Source organism: Paramisgurnus dabryanus, chromosome 6 (genome assembly GCF_030506205.2).
Source record: "Paramisgurnus dabryanus chromosome 6, PD_genome_1.1, whole genome shotgun sequence".
Lineage (NCBI taxonomy): Eukaryota > Metazoa > Chordata > Actinopteri > Cypriniformes > Cobitidae > Paramisgurnus > Paramisgurnus dabryanus.
The window spans coordinates 23547810-23565653 of record NC_133342.1 but is presented as its reverse complement, the minus strand read 5'-3'; the positions used below and the strand labels follow the sequence as shown (position 1 = coordinate 23565653).

General features: G+C 36.7%; 2 protein-coding genes across 2 annotated transcripts in view; both read left to right on the top strand.

Annotated features, from left to right (window-relative positions):
- Positions 1 to 942: 942 nt before the first annotated feature.
- Positions 943 to 2970, top strand: lmo4 (LIM domain only 4). The gene is made up of 3 exons (XM_065276194.2): positions 943 to 1194; positions 1781 to 1877; positions 2014 to 2970. Exons 1-3 carry the CDS (start codon positions 959 to 961, stop codon positions 2173 to 2175), a joined length of 495 nt encoding a protein of 164 aa, XP_065132266.1. The 5' UTR covers positions 943 to 958; the 3' UTR covers positions 2176 to 2970.
- Positions 2971 to 3963: 993 nt separating this feature from the next.
- Positions 3964 to 17844, top strand: part of pkn2a (protein kinase N2a) — a 27232-nt gene continuing 13351 nt past the window's right edge. The window contains exons 1-4 of the mRNA XM_065276192.2: positions 3964 to 4282; positions 9518 to 9809; positions 14487 to 14641; positions 15793 to 15922. Coding sequence (XP_065132264.1) covers positions 4262 to 4282; positions 9518 to 9809; positions 14487 to 14641; positions 15793 to 15922 — 598 coding nt within the window. The 5' untranslated portion in view covers positions 3964 to 4261. The remainder of the gene's footprint in view (positions 4283 to 9517; positions 9810 to 14486; positions 14642 to 15792; positions 15923 to 17844) is intronic.

Sequence of the window (17844 nt, the reverse complement as noted above, 5' to 3'; positions counted from 1 at the left end):
AAGATAAACCGTTTTGCCTGGTTCCTATGACTACCACGCTTCACCCGAACTGTTTTGATTGTATATAATCTGATGGTAATCTAGGCTAAATGACAGACAGATGATAAGAGAGACAGGACTCTTTTCTCAGGGATGATTTTCTATTACCACCCAATCAGACTGCTGTCAGTGTTTCTTTTCACGGTGATTTGGCCATGACGCTTTGTGTGTGGTGTAATTGGGTTTTTCATACGGGTGATTAAGTCCCTTGTAAATGAGAAATGAGAAAAGTCACTTTGACAAATACATTTTGGTGTGTGCATCAGCTAATTTTGTGATTTACAATTAATTTTTAACAGTCCATTAAATGCGGTAAAATTCAGATTATGAGTGCACTTATGATGTTTAAATCATTATTTAAATTATTCAATAACATACTAGTGAGTAAACATTGCATGATGCTAATTTTTTCTGGCTGGTGATTGGCTGGAACGCGCCTGACGTCACCTCACGGATGTTTAAAGGGAACAGAAGTCCGTCCGTTAACAACATAGAGCGCGGCGAGCAAAGCCTTCAGATGCTGGGCATGGGGGAAAGAAACGTATGTTAAATGTACTTAAACGAAGCATTTATTTGCCTAAAAGACAGATATGATCCACAGTTTGAGTCTACAAAGGTGAACGGGGTTTATCGGTTGGCTGTGCGATTCGTTTGTTCAATATATCTGTGAAGTTCGGATAGAGGTAAGTGCGCATGCTCATTTCAGAAGTATGTAAGCGTGAATTTACACGTGTTTACACGATTTAAATATAAAGTTTATATGGACATGGCTAACAGAGGCCCGTTGTGTAAGTAAGCTTACCTTGCCAGCTGAACACAATGTGTCTCTTGTCAAGTTTCTTGAATTACTCCGTGTATGCTGCATGTAAACTGAACAGATGTTTCATTATAATCTATTCTAGGCACTGTCCCATTTATTATGATAAACACTACTTGCAATACACAACCACCTGATGTCAGAATGGGGGCCCTGGCATGGAAACACTGCGTTGGATGTGGATGCAGGATTTCTGACCGGTTCCTACTGTTTGCTTTGGATGGATACTGGCACTTCAACTGTCTCAAGTGTTCGTGCTGCCAAGCTCAGCTGGCAGAAATTGGCTCATCTTGTTTCACTAAGCGTGGCTTGATCCTCTGCAAAAGTGACTATATAAGGTCTGACTACAAGAACGCTCCGTTTTGTAAATGGCATAATTTTTAGTCTTTCAAATACATAATTGGAAGAAGTAACTAATGCAGCATATTAATATACAGTTTTTTTTTACACTGTGTTAAGATGAATGGCATACAGAAGGGTTAATGAGGAAACAACAGCTTTAAGGGGTTTTGACTTGCCTGTGGTCAACTACATAAGTCAAACATCAATAATGTGTTTAAAAGCTTCAAATTGTTCTGTGTTTTGGATACAGATAAGGGTAACACTTTACAATAAGGTTCCTTAGTTAACTACATTAGTTAACATAAACTAATAATGAACTGCACTTATACAGCATTTATTAATCTTTGTTAATGATCATTTCAACAATCACTAATACCTTATTAAAATCTTGTTAATGTACTGTGAACTTACATTAACAAACAATTAAAAGCTCTATTCATATTAACTAACATTAACAGAGATTTATAAATACTGTAACAAATGTATTGTTCATGGTTTGTTCATGTTAGTTAATACATTACAGTAAGGTTCATTAGTTAAAGTGATATGATAAGTCTTTATATTTGTGGTTATTCACTACAGATTATTTGGGAACAGTGGAGCCTGTAGGTCTTGCAGTAAATGCATTCCAGCAAGTGAAATGGTTATGCGAGCACAAGGAAATGCGTTTCATGTCAAGGTATGAAACTGAGTCATTCAGTTGCACTTCATTCATAGATTGATTTGTATTCCTAGCGTGTAAGCTCATATGTAAACAGTTTTCTGCATTGCAACATTCATGACACAATGTGATTGATCTTTCTTCATTCTTACAGTGTTTTGTTTGCTCCATCTGCCATAACCAGTTAGTACCTGGTGACCGTTTTCACTATGTGAATGGAAAACTATTCTGTGAGCGAGACACTCCAGCGGCTCATGAATACAGAAACGACCACTTGGATGGACTAGGCAAGCACAACATATCAGAACGGTTTTGAGATGAGCTTAATGAGCATCAAGAATGTGCATTGAGCACCTAGTTTCAAATTCAGGACTTCTTAAAACCCGGTAGTTGCTTTGGCAACTGCACACAATTTTGTGCAAGTTTAATATTGTGGAAATGAACATATGTGGTAATATCTGCCAGTTTAAATGAGGTTAACCATTGGAGCTGAAAAGCAATCAGCGGGCATCCTTGCGTATCATAATCAATTATGAATTGGTTTGCACAGAATGACCTTCTTATGTATATTGTGGACCTGCAATCATTTAGTTGCATTGTCTATTGAAGTTGTGCTTGAATGTACTGAACGTCAGTACCGCGGCAACTGTGCTTGTTCATGGGAAATATGCCGACCGTGTTTATTGGTTTGTGTTTAGGGAATGGCTAGTCTTCCAGGTCTACAATTACAGTATCACTACAATTACCTGTCCACGTGTCAGTATAGATGCAACCAAGGAATCCAACAATCTTCCTTTGCAAATCAATCTCATTCTGTGTATGTATTTGAATAAAAAGCTTTTGGGGAAGGGATGTTTGTTTAAAATGTTTAATAACTTTAACATTTTAAACTGATGAAAGTCTTACAGTGTTTTTTATAGCAAGTAATATTTGCTTTATGCACAATGATTAAAAACTTTGTTACAAAATGTTTTATATTCTGCTCTCAAATATTTCTTCTCAGTAATTGTGGAATGTTCCTGGAAGTTTCTGCAGGAACAGTGTAAACAACGCCCTCTGTTGTCAAAAGACAAAACTGTCCCACTTAGGAAAACCTCCATGTAAATAAAATCAGAATTCTTAAGGCTTTCTTATGCTATTACGTGCAGGGTTGACCCATTACATTTCTAAAAATATGTAAATTATATGTCAATAAATATTTATGCTCGGTTTCACAGACAAGAGTTAAGACTACTCACAGACAAAAGTGAATGTTTAAGGTGTCATAACTGGAAAAAAATCTGACATATCAATTAAAATTGATCAATGCTTTGTCTCAAGATTAACACCAGTAATGCATTTTATTCAAGGATTTTTATAAAAGCGACTTGAATATCCTAATTTAACTAATGCATGGTCCTGGCTTAAGCTAATCCTTGTCTTTTCTTATCAATTACCATTGTTATAATTACCCTAAAAGTAACCAAATCTGGGTTAGGTTTAACCCATCACCTTATTATTGTAAAACTGATATTCTTGCTTTACAGACCAGTTAAATATTCCCTTTAATATTATGCTGATGCCTTCTTAAAGGGATAGTTCATCTAAAAATTCAAATTCTGTCCTTATTTACTCACCCACAAGTTGTTACAAACCTGTATAAATGTATGTGCTCTGTACTGAACACAAAAGGAGCTATTTTGAGCATTTTTTGTAACCAAACCGTTTTTGAGCACTATTGACTTCCATAGTATTTTGATTTCCTACTATGGAAGTCAATGGTGCTTCCTGATTGATTACAGATACTTTCCTTTATGTTAAGCAGAACAAAGAAACATACAGGCTATAGGTTTGTAACAACTTGAGGTCGAGTAAATGATGACAGCCAGATGACATTTTTGGGTGATCCTTTAACAATTACTGAATCAATCCTTATGAATAAGGCTTCTATATAACAAATCCCAATTAAATAATGTGTTATTCCTTATGCACAGGCCACCAAAGTCTCAAATGAGTGCTGCAGAAATGATTTTGTGGTGAAATGCCAGTGTTTGTGAAACTGTTTACGTTATTAATCACATGATCAGGGCTGGACTGATCGCGGCTGATCTGGGTGCGGGAACAGAAACTTGCACTTGGGGCGTTCAGCTCAGCCGCCCGCCTCCCTTTTCCATATTAGCAAGCAGCGGAGCTATGTGTTGTGTTCACCCCAGACGCACGGATCGCTGCACTGACTTTACCCCTACATTTACAACCAACCAATAGCTTAACCATGGGACTCCAGGCCTCTCCAGATCACCACAAGGATCGTATCCCAAGTAAAGCGCTTTTCGCTTGAGACGGAAACATATCAGGCTTGTTTTTTGGGAGTGACTCACCTCCCCTTCCCCACAGAGTTTGATTCAAAAGAGTTCACAACCAAGATGGCCGCCGATTCCATGCAGGTAGGAAAAGTTTTTTATTTCATGAAATGTTGATGTAAAGTGCACGTCAGATCGTTTATCCGTCCTCCAGGATGTTTAGGTTTTATAAAGTAAATTTGCGTCGTGTGCGCAGCTCTCAGTGTCTTTTGAAAGCACTACTTTTTTCTTTTGGGAGAAGCTGCTCCCTCCGCCGAAGAGCTCATTACATGGGAAAACAGGGAATGGGGCCTCAAAAACACTCATGACAATAATAAGGGTGTATGTACCCCTGCTAAAGTGAAGTTGTGTGTGTCGCCAAATGTAAAGCAACCCGATTTGTGCGACGTTGTATAAAGAATAAATAAAATCAACAAGTGTCGGAGTTGAACACACATCCCAAAACTTAGTGAGCCACTTACGCAGACAACGTTTTTGGCACCATTGACGGGTACTGTATTTTTACTAGGTTTTAGGGCAGTACTGCCGCGTTCTTACGGCATAATTATATAACTGGGAAGTTTTAGTTATGTTTATCTGTGTTTATTTAAAACAAAAAATATGTATGGAGGCTTTTGTTTGTTGTCCAAAAGACTTCATTTTAAATTCTAAATTTTAAAGCTACCATCAAAATAAGCTGTAGGTGTTTACGGTGTACACTTTTCCTTTAACACCTTTTAACAGTGGTTAATAATAAACAATACACGATCGTATATAGTATGTAAGCTATTCTTTCGTTTTTTAAATAGTTTCTGTCATCTAAGAAAGTATTCTTCTTAGGGCTTTCATGATTAAAACATGTGTCTGATGATAAACTGGCTATTAACAATATTGTTTAAAGGGATAGTTCACCCAAAAATGAAAAATCTCTCATCATTTACTCGCTCTCATGTTGTTACAAACCTGTATAAATTTCGTTGTTTAGATGAACACACAGGAACATATTTTGAGAAACCGTTCGTGGACCCCATTTACTTGCATAGTATTCTTTTTTCCTATTATAGAAGTGACTGGTGTCCACAAACGGTTTGGTTACAAACATTTCTCAAAATATCTTCCTTTGTATTTAATAAAACAATGACATTTATTTAGGTTTGTAACAACATGAGGCTGAGTAAATGACAGAATTTTCATTTTTGTGTAAACTATCCCTTTAAGGCGATTAGTTGTATATTTCAGGTCTTTGACATTTATGATGAATAATTGTCATTCATGGATATTTTTATGTCCTTCATTTATTAAATAGTTTTTACAAATGATTGTGATTATTTAGTTTAATCCTTTGCAGTACTTTCGAATCTTAAAGTATTTTATTAATTTAAGAAATCCATCTTTCAGAAATGTCAAAATTTTGTAAATAACAAATACAGTCTATATAAAAGAATATATGACCATAACAGAAAAGACAGTAAAGTCCTTAGCACCTAAACTAAACCTGAGATATGAGTATGGTATCATTTTGATTCAACTGCCCCACACATACCTTCAAAGCTCATGCAACTCAAATAATGGAGAAACGTCTTATGGACATAACTTTACATGCCGACCACAAATGGTGGATGCAGGGCTTCTGCAGATGCTGCAATACCCATGATCAGATGATTATTTAAAGGTCACATTCTTTCTGATCCCATTTTTTAAACCCTAGTTAGTGTGTAATGTTACTATAAGAGCACAAATAATACCTGTAAAATGATAAAGCTCAAAGGCGATTTTTTTTTTAACAGAATTCGCCTTTCAAAGCCTACAGTGAACGTCCCGTTTGGACTTCAGCCCTCTACTTCCTTATTTAATGACGTCAATAGTAGAGTTTTTGACTAAGCTAAGCCCACAGGAATACATCAGTCACCTGCTAAGCTAACCGCAAGCTAAGCTGCTGTCGAATCACAACACAGAAAGAACGGGACCTTTAAAGAGCACCAATGGTCTGATTCACAATTTTATATTTCCTTTGGTGTAGGGCTGCGATGGTTGTAATAACCACCGCAGTGGTGAAGTGCACCCGTAGTGCACATCACAACCTATGAAAAATATAAAGTACATTCTCGCCCAGTGAGATGTCTACAAGTTTGTGTTAACGCAAACGGCCAGCAGACGTGGAGATAGTGCGCTATTTGCAAGGGAAGGCAACTGATATCAGTGATGACCCGCTGGCTTGGGGGCGGAACAATGACACAAGATATTGGCCGTTTCTCAATCCGAAGGCTGTAGCCTACAGGGGTCGAATTTGTAAGCTGCATACGTCATCTTATTTCATAACATTAACAATTATAAGGTTAACTCTTATTCTTTGGTGCTCCAGGGCTCGGCTCGAACACCCCCCGAAATGACCAAGCACATAAGCACAGTTGCTTTACTTTTACATCCACATGTCGCGTCTAAAACCATGCGGAAAACGTGACCTTGCCGCTTTCCTGCTCTTCAAAGCGAGTGGGCGCTTCAGAGAGTCTTTCGTTGCTTAGTAACCTAAGCATTGCTTGACCCACCGGCGGAGAAAGAATTTGGTGCCTATGAGCATGTTTGTTAAGAACTATATATCTGATCCTCGTTTACATTTTTTATATTTCAAAATATATGTATGCATTATATATAAGACCTACATGCATCAATGTGCACGTCATTATCCAAAGATTTCTAAAATCAAAACGTTTCTGTGTTCAGTTGTCTGAAATATCTTGTCCTAACAGATGTCATTTTTGCTTTGTTAATAATGTTTAAGTGCCGTTGTTCCTGAAACGTTTTTTGTTAGCATTGTTTGCAATCCAGACCTGATAAGTTTTATGAAAAGTAAAAACATTGGTTATGGTACTCTTCAAACCAGCATTCGAGGGATCTTTTCACATAATTTGTTTAAATAAGCATTGCAGAAAACTTGAATGATCAAAACACTTTTTACCATGACCATTTTTTTGTCCCGTGCATTGTGCTGTTTTAATATCAATTGTGTGATATTTGTGCCTCCTTGTCGCTTGTTTGTTGTCTTGAGCTTAGCACAGCAGGCAGTAGAAGTGAGGAAGAGATAAGGTGCAACTGGCTTTTTCCTACTGATAATACCTAATGTAGGAAAGGAGTTGTTTCAGCTTGACATTCAGCTGACCCATGAGTCACAGTTGTCTGCTTAAGCAGAGTCTCGAAACATTTACATCATTTGTTTTTATTTAGTTTCTTGGCACATGTTGGACTTCCAAAGGCACGCATGACAACAGATTTATAGCATTTTAGTTCTTTACTTATATAAAGTTTTTGATTTCTTACAAAAAAAAGATTTAGGGTTAGAATTAAGTTAGGTCTGCAAGAATTTGTATATTCAGATATATTTGCGTGTTGACTTGTTGAACTTCTCCTTTAGCCGTCCCCAGACCTGAATGAGCACACTTTGCTGAAAGCTTTGGAGGCAAAAGTTCTGCCTTGTTTTAAGCCGTATTTATGTCTACGCTTTTCCCCGGAGAAAGATTAGAAGACATGTGCTCGTTCTCTTGAGATGTCTGTGAGCTTACGAAGAGCTGTCAAAGCAGGATTTGGCTCATCCACTCAAACCTGTTATCCTTCCTGCTGATGTCAGTGATACGTTGTGTTACTTTATGTGTATTGTGAACCTGTATGTGTGCATGCATGAACCCATGTTTTTCAGCAGTATGCACTCAGGATAATGAATGCAATATAATGACTCAAGTTACTGCAGGTGATAATTATGCAATAGAAGGGAATTTGCTTTAGGAGCCGACCCTAAAGGGGTTTTCTTACATTTTTAAAGCAAAGAGGAGATAATTATGTATTGTTTTGGTTTGTCAGCCAGTCCTTATCGCAAAATAAACCCGATGGGTGATTGTGTCTGAGTATCACTTTTAAGGGAAGTATTTTACACTGACTGTAAATGGGCCTGCTTTTTTACAGAACTACTTATCAAGTTAAAAAAAAGTGGACATGAAAAATTGTACTTTGTTATTTTAAAGTGAGTAGAAATTGTATTTATTTAATTCATGAATATCTGACTTTTTCCGTGTTTAAGTGCTATAATTGGGTCCCCAGTCAGTGTTTCCGTCAACCTAGAAAATGTGAAAAAGAACAACCCAGTAGGTCATTGAAATTTGGCTCCCCCTGTAATGTCAGAAGGGATAATACCCCCCCCCCCTTAATCTGCACCATCCAACCACGGCACTGCCATTTAGTGCAGAGATCAGCTCATTTGCATTTAAAGGACACACCCAAAAACGGCACATTTTTGCTCACACCTACAAGTGTCAATTTTAACATGCTATAATAAATTATCTATATGGTATGTTGAACTAAAACTTCACCTCTGTACGTACTCTGGGTACACCAAAGATTAAAAAGTCTTGTGAAGTGTCCCCTTTAAATTCTTTATCAGAGGACTATTTACTTATCAGTGTTTTGTAAAAAGCAGAACCACTATTTACCCGAAATTAACCATAGTTTTTTATAGTTGAAGTGTGCTAAACATGTTTTTTTGGTGTGTTGATTACCCTTTGTAAAATCATGTTTTTTTTGTGTGTGTGTTAACTATGGTTTTACTACCATGTTTCTTTGATTTATTTGTAGTAAAGTCTTGGTTAATTTTGATATTTATACAGGGTTCCCACGGGTGGATCCTTGAAATCCTTGACAGTTTGTGAATCTGAGGGAAAAATCAAGGCCCTGGGAAGTTTTTGAAAATATACATACATAGATACAGGTCATTGAAAGTGCTTGAATTTATTTTATGCATAATATAATCCACATTGTTCCCATAAAAATTCTAGACCTTTTAAGCACATGTGCTAAGCTGGAACGAGACACTGCGTCTCCATTGCCATACTTCCTGCGTCCCTGTAATGCTGTCTTTGGAAATATTTTAGATAGCGATATACTTCCTGGCTCCGGCGTCACCCTGTCTTTGTCGTTAAGCCTTACCATTGGTTGAATTTGATTCACACATTCAGACGCACTTACCCCTGGAGGCATCCCCAAAGTGTCACCGCAGTGACGCAGCACAAGTTCCCTCGAAAGGGAACTGTAACAATGTATCTTAAAAGGTAACACAATGTAATCTTGCTCTCACTTGAAATGTTTCCCCACATTTAGTCCTTGAATTTGAGGGTATAGGACCTGGAAGGTCCTTGAAAGGGCCTTGATTTTGAAGTTAACTAAGGTGTGGGAACCCTGTTTATATCAGTAGATGTTGTTCTAAGTAACGGGATAAGCACACAAATTTTCTCACTGCATTCCTTCAATGTCTGTTTTTATTTTGTGGTAATTGTGTAAATTGTTTATTTTTTACAGGATCACATGGTCTCGGAGCGGCTTGGACTGGGACACAACCTTGACCTGTCTGATACCATGGTGCAGCAGAAGCTGGACGAAATCAAGGATCAAATCAAAAGGGAGATCCGCAAAGAGCTCAAGATCAAAGAAGGGGTGGAGAACCTGAGAAAGGTCACCACGGAAAAAAAGAGGCTGGCATATGTTGACAATATGCTCAAAAAGTCCAACAAAAAGTTGGAAGAGCTGCATCAAGAGCTGCAGGAACTCAACGCACACATTGTGGTGAAGGATCCAGAGGATCTTCTTTCAGGTATGAACAAAAGCCACTGTTAACAATCCTTTTTATCGTACAGAAAAAACTAATCTTATTAATATATTATTAAGGACGTTCACACAAACACATTTAACAGATCTTTAGCAATGAAACAGCTAATGATGTGTCTATTTGGCAGTGGTAATACAAGCACATATCGAAAACAGCGTGCAGTTATTTAGTTTCTTTTAAGGATATTTTAATTTTCCAACATGTTTGTTTCCTTAAAGGGATAGTTAGGCCAAAAATGATATTAAACCCATGATTTACTCACCCCCAAGCTGTCCGAGTTGCATATGTCCATCGTTTTTCAGACAAACACATTTTCGGATATTTTATACAATGGTTTACATCTTTCAGTTGATTAAATGTATTGTTACGGGGTCCACCCATAGTCCACGACCTTCAAGTCCAAAAAAAGTGCGTCCATCCTTCACAAATTAAATCCAAACGGCTCCAGGATGATAAACAAAGGTCTTCTGAGGGTAATCCGCGCGGTGTTGTTGTAGAAATATCCATATTTAAAACTTTATTAACGAAAATAAATACCTTCCGGTAGCGCCGACATCTTAGTCGCGTCCGCATTATTAGCGTAGTGTACGCACTTTTCTTAGTGACGTATGACAAATTGGGAGAGCGGGGGCACAGAGCAGCAGCAGAGCAGCCTCCGTATGCTGCGTAAGCTCTCATCCTGAATGTGGACGCGACTAAGTTGGCGGCGCTACCGGAAGGTATTTATTTTCGTTAATAAAGTTTTAAATATGGATATTTCTACAACAACACCGCACGGATTACCCTCAGAAGACCTTTGTTTATCATCCTGGAGCCGTTTGGATTTAATTTGTGAAGGATGGATGCACTTTTTTTGGACTTGAAGGTCGTGGACCCCGTAACATTACATTTAATCAACTGAAAGATCTAAAACATTTTATAAAATATCCGAAAATGTGTTCGTCTGAAAAACGATGGACACATGCAACTCGGACAGCTTGGGCGTGAGTCAATCATGGGTTTAATATCATTTTTGGCCGTACTATCCCTTTAATCTTCAGCATGAAATTCAAGTCATAGGGAACTAAGACATATCTCAAATAATATTTTAAATGTAAAAAAACGGACCGAGAAAATGAGCATATTAAAATAGGTAGTCACCATGGTAGTGCATAATGTTTGTGGTTGTTTAAGAAACTTGAATGGATTTAGCACTATTGGTGTAACAGATGCAGCCATTTATACTTCAATAGAAAGAGGTTACCAAGGGTTAACCTGTGCTGTGATATGAAGCAACATCTTTGATTAGATTCTCTAGGAGCATGAACAATCCTGCAAGCATCTTGCTTTTGAAAGCAAGTATATGGCATTGAAATGCATTGAAAGCATTTCTTTTGGTGGGGTAGCGATAGTGAAATATGCCCTACGTGTCACACTTCTGTGTTGACCTCATCTATCCTTTTTCCCTTAATCGGAAGTTAATAGATCAGCTTGAAGACAACAGTCCCTCAGTGATGATGTCATAGGACATACATGACTCCTGACAGTGAAGTGGGTGAGACTGGCTAAAGCCCTGTGCTTTGGATAGGCCCTGCCCTTATATTTATCTCCTACATTTGTATTTTGTGCGGTTGCATTTCCATTAGCTGTACTTCCAAAGAAAAATATTACTTTTTACACAGAGTTTAGCAACTAGCATGTCATTCTTGCGTATCACAATGTTATTTATACCTCTGTGTAGGACCTACCCATAGCAATGCGTCAATTCTATGCAGACCTGTGACTGTGCTGTGCCGTGATTGGTGTGCTAGAACCCCTCCCTCAGGTCAAAAAAAATCTGTATTGCATTTCCGTTTGCAGTGGATATTTAACAACTCTGGTTGCAACAAAGGGGCCTATTTACTGACATCACTGCTGGTGCTTCTCCAACAGCCTTCATAACAAGCTGCTGCTTTTTCAGCTTTTGACTTGATACAGGAAAATGCACACGAACAGCACGTCGACACAAACGACGATGAAAAATATAAATAAAAACTGATGCATAGTCTGTGGCATAGAGGCTCTGGTGTAGGTCCTTCGCAAAAGTAAAAATTGACTTTTAGTGCAGTGGTTCTCAAACTTTTTTGATGTGCGGCCCCCTTGTGTATGGTGCATCCCTTTATGGTCCACCCAGAGAAAATTTAGGACAAAAAACATTACATAACTTTAAATTTGAATTAAACAAAACATTAAATTATACAGTGCTGTTGGTTAGTAGTTTTATTATTATTATTAGGGGTGTCCTCGACTAAGGATTTACATATTCGAATCAGAATTGTCGAATCTTTCCATAGTCGACCGATAGTCGAATCATCTATGTTTGTGTGCATGCGTTGGGAGGGGGCCAGACCAGGTACAAATTGGTAACTTTTATTTTCTTTCACAAGCAGCACGCATAAACAACTTTCTGATAAAGTGACCAAAACTGTCTTTCAAGTAATAAACGAAGACAAAACTGAGGATGCATTTATATTTTTTTAAGGTAAAATGTAAGGCAACATTTGTTTAATTATTCCTCATAACATTTTAAAGCCACGATCTACAGAACATCACACAAAAATACATTTTGATAACTAAACCTAAAAAAATAACAAAGGTGATCCTGCCTTGGAAACTCCGGCTACAATTCAGTGTTTTTATTTAATTTGGAGATAGCGCGTCAAAGCAGTCATGACCAAAAAAACCCGACAAATGAGAAATGACAAATAATTTGTGATTGTGACTGTAAATGATAAAAACTAATCTTTATATACAATTCATTAAACGTTAATTTATAACAAGAAAAACACTGTAATTAATGATTATATAGACACTACGCGTTATTATTTAGCACAGAAATACCTGCTTGCTTGCTTTGACTTTGATCATCTCTGTATTAACTTAAGATACAGAAAGACCGGATGATATTATTTATTTAAGGAATCTCTTTGCTATCATTTGAAAGTGAACACCGCCCGACCATAATATTAAATCACAAGAAAGACATTCGTGTCAGGCAGAAATAGGTTCGGTGCAGTCGTGCAGATAGTTTCCGTTTCATCACCGAAATTTAAAAAAACGGCTTACCTGTTTTGTAGTTTAACTTTTGACAAGATAACACCTTTGTTTTAAATACATTTTAAAAACTTATACTCGTCGAAAAACATCCGTTTTTTAATGTTTAGTTTGATGAACTCCTAAATATGAGACGCAGAGAGCACCTTACCCGTTCGGCTAAATTACATGCGCAAGCATATCCAGCACGCAACAGCGCAACATCCATACAACGAAAAGCTATCCAAAATTTACATACTTAAATTAGATCAGAATTTACGTTTATAATAAATACAATTTTTTTAATAAAATAAGGTCAGAAGTAACAAAGTGCAGAACAAATATGTAAAATGCCTGAAGTGCACGGAAACAAAACACAAGCCAAATAGTTAAATCAGATAACCCAAAGTCATTCATAAATAAAATAAAATATAGAAATGATTAAAAGAACGAAAGGCATAATATAATTTGCCAGCTTTGTCTTTTAAATGTAGAAACAAAGAGGCAATGGTTTATTAACATAGAAACCTCTTATGCACGTGTAGCCCGGACACAGGGGTTCTTGGATTTATAAACGCATTTTAAAAATATTTATTGAAAGCTGCTACTTCACATATTATTTGCAGCATTATCATAATATGCAGTATATTAATATATTGTGAGAAAGATGTTATATGTGAAATCAGATAATGTGTGCACCCATATAAGGCCAAAATTGAATGATCCTCATTTCATAACACATCTGCGACGATTCGACTGTGAGATTGGTGGTCGAATCAGGCTTCTCCTATCGATGCATCGAATCTTCGACTATTCGGGGTCACCCCTAATTATTATTATTATTTTTTAGGTTTAATTACACAGAATTGATAATAAATGAATGTGTTTTATAAAATGTCATTAAACTGGGGCCCCCCTGGCACCATCTCAGAACAACTGCTTTAATGTATCTGTTGAATGATTTTACAGCCATTGCAATTGTCGTTACATCAACAATTCAATGGACTAGTTGGCAAAGGTCCAGTTATTGTTTGTTACATAGTTGTTTTTGAATTGTTTGTCCGGTGTGTCATAGCTCTTTATCTTATTTAGCTCTTTATTATTACACGTAGCACCTCACAGGTCTCATTGTAAAGGATTGGTGTTCTCTTACCATGCAGTCTTTGTTTATAATAACCACAACAGAGGCATCTGTATTTATAAGTAATGATGTGACTCAGTATTCTCCAGGTGCTCAACAAAAGATGTTTCTACTTTATTTACACATGCTTCCCACATTAAAGTGTATTCCTTCTTACACACCGAACTTCAAGATAACTTTTGTGTTTTATAACCAGAGATTTTGATATGTTTTATTTAAAAAAATAAACATTTTAATATTGAAATGTAAGACTGAATGTTGAGGAAAAAACTACTAATAAGAGCTGAGAATAAATGTACAGAATAAATATACAAATGATATGATGATACAGGTTGAGGTTGTTGACTGTCAAGTTAAAGTCTAGCCTGATTATTACTCCGATTTCTAAATAAATCTCTATTTTTCATCCCATCCCCTGTAATCAAACTTATTTGCATTGCTAATTGGCTTCTTTTTGACACTTTTCCCAGAATGCCCTCCTACGTTGGACAGCCCGACAAGTGAAGCTCGACCATTCGCTAGCAGCAGCAGACTAGCTGCCTTGAAAAAACAGAACGACATTGAATTGAAGGTGAAGCAGGGGGCCGAAAACATGATCCAGATGTATTCAAACGGCTCCTCTAAGGTGATCTACCATTTGCTTTTATTTAATGGCACTTTATGCTTAAGGCATTTCTCTACTGGTGATGTAGAATCCAGGATTCTGTTGTTTACAAAGCACTTAAGAGAAGACTAACTGTGAAGTAAACATATTGGCCTTCCCACCTACAGATGTGCTGTTTTTTAAATATTTTTTAGAAGTTTACCCAAAAATGACAGTTTTGTCATTATTTTCATGTGGACTGCGTGTGTCAAGTTTCAAAAAGACTTAAAAGTTGAAAGCATAAAATTGCCGCTTTGAATGAGGGACAAACCGAGATGGGACATACTGGGACATTTCACTGATAAGCCTCTCTTTTATACTTTTATAGCAAGCTATAAAATGATGGGCTACATTATATTCTTCAAGAAGACACATTTTGTGATCCACAGAAAAAACGTCTTTGATACAACATGAGGAAGATTCAGTGCTTTTTTGTGATAATTTTAATATTTTTAGGTGAACTGTTCCTTAAGGACACAGAAATGGAGACCAAATTTTTTTATTTAATTCCCATAATAGTACTAACTTGAATGTTGATAAATTTAAGTTTGAGGCTATTGTATAGCTTTTTTCTGGGACCATCTGGGCCATATTTTAGTGCAAATGCTGTAGTCAGACAAGAGTTGAATTAAATAAAATTTACTCTGTTAGACTCACTGATCCCAGTACAGCTATCTTAGTTTTCATGGCTTTTGATGTCAGAATGCAGTTCCTGTGACTTGTTTAATAGATTTGGCCACAGGAGCGTCTCCGTCTGCTCAGGATGTTGAGTGTTAACATGACAGGAGCACAGTGCCGCCCTATGAAAAATTAGGCTTGGGCTGATGTCAACCAGGAAATGGTTTGTAAACAGAGGTTTTTCCTTCTTGCACACCTCAGCGTGGTTTGGAGCGAATTTGTTTATCCTTTAGCCAGCTAGTCCAAAAGTGCTTCAAAGTCCAGCGTTAAAAAAAGTGTAATTACCAGTGGCCTGGTGAATGTCTAATACAGAGGAGAGAAAAAAATCACAGTTTAGCAGTAAAAAGATTTCCAGTCTGCGTTTATTTGTATGCCACATTGTTTGCATAGACTTGTGACAGTGTTGTTGATGCTGTTTTTGACCAATTGTTGACATTGTTGTCATTGCTTCACAGGACAGAAAACTGCTTGCAACAGCACAGCAGATGCTTCAAGACAGCAAAACCAAGATCGAGTTCATCAGAATGCAGATCCTGAAAGCCAGCCAAACCAGCGAACTCAGTTTTGACAACCAGGATGTTATTGGTAACACTCAAAGTTTAACTTGGTTATTTGGAAGGGATGTGATGAGACACTTACCTCACTAGATGAAACCAGAAAAGAGATGAGATTTTTTCACATTAAGAAATCCTCAATGATAAATAAATAAATATTCAGGCGTTTATTTAACTGAAATCACAATCTTTTGAAATGTTTGAACTAATCTAGAGCTGTCACTAATAATACAATCTGGAATCTGAGGGTGCAAAAAATTGCATCTAAAGTCCTTACCAAAACATATTACCAGTGATAATACATTTTTTTTAATATATATTTACCCTCGGAAATGTACATTCTGGAACATAAACTTTACTTATTATAATGATTTTTTTCATAAAAGAAAAATTTATAATTTTGACCAATTCTATCTATCTATTGTTGGCTATTGCTAAAAATTTACCTTTGCTACTTATGACTGGTTTTGTGGTCCAGGGTCTCTCATAATAATTGATTTAAAAAAGAAACTAAAAACCGTAAACGTGGTTTAACTGAACCAACATTATGTATTTTAAAGGATAAGTCAATTTTCTTAAAATAAATCCAGATAATTTACTCACCACCATGTCATCCAAAATGTTGATGTCTTTCTTTGTTCAGTCGAGAAGAAATTATGTTTTTTGAGGATAACATTCTAGGATTTTTCTTATTTCAATGGACTTTAATGGACCCCAATACTTAACAGTTTTAATGCCGTTTAAAATCACAGTTTCCAAGGACTCTAAACCAGGGGTTTTCAAACTTTTTGTGGGTATGGACCACTATTTGTAATCAAGAATTTTCGCAGACCACCTCGTACACTGAAAAAATGATTCATTTGAAATTAATAATTTTTTTAAGGTAAGTGGTTGCAATCAATTTATTTAAGCTACATTTAAACAAAAGTTTTATATTTTATTTTACTTTACTAATATTTTTTGTTTAAATGTAGCTTAAATAAATTGATTGCAACCACTTACCTTAAAAAAATTATTAATTTCAAATGAATCATTTTTTCAGTGTAATACTCATAATAAATATGTCTACACAAAGTCCTGAATTTATCTGCACCTCTAAATAAGCTTACTAGCACTAAAACTATAACTGGTCATCACATCAGTACAACATATTCTTAAAAAAATATATAATTTTATATTTTATTTTGCCTTTATGCGGACCACCTGCAGTCCCCTCACGGACCACTAGTGGTCCACGGACCACAGTTTGGGAATGGCCGCTCTAAACGATCCCAAACGTGGCATAAGGGTCTTATCTAGGGAAACGATTGTCATTTTTGGCAAGAAAAATAAAAAATATACACTTTTAATCTAAGCAGAGGAAGAAGATCCCCAGTTTAAGATTAATGTTAAATAATTGTGTTGTTTTTCACTTGTATTGAAATTGTTATTTTTTTTATTAAAACCTTTAAAACCCGTTTTCTTTTAGTCATGGAAGTAAAAAAACAGGCTTTTAATTGCTTTAGGCTATGTCCACACGAAGCCGGTGCATTCCCTATCCGATCATTTTTTTCCTTGCTCTAAAAAAATAATCCGTAAACACGAAACCACTGAAACGACTGAAAGCGGTGTAGTATATATGCCGGACCAGTATGGGGCGCTGTAATTCTGCCACAGATATACACTATACATGGAGAAGAAGACTTTGAGCATGCGCATAGCCAACGTATGGTGTTGTCCATTATCGCTTGTTGATCACCACAATTGCATAGACGCAATAGATTTTGCTGTAATAAAGCTAGTAGGCTTTAGTAGCTTCTGTAGCAAGAACACAATCACATAGTCCGCCGTTATTGTTGTTGCTGTTACGTGTGACGCTTCCGACACGTGATGTGATGACGTTTTCGCTTCACAAAATATACGGATTGGCTGTACAGACTAAACCGCAAGGGTGTCAGTTTCAGATTTATCCAC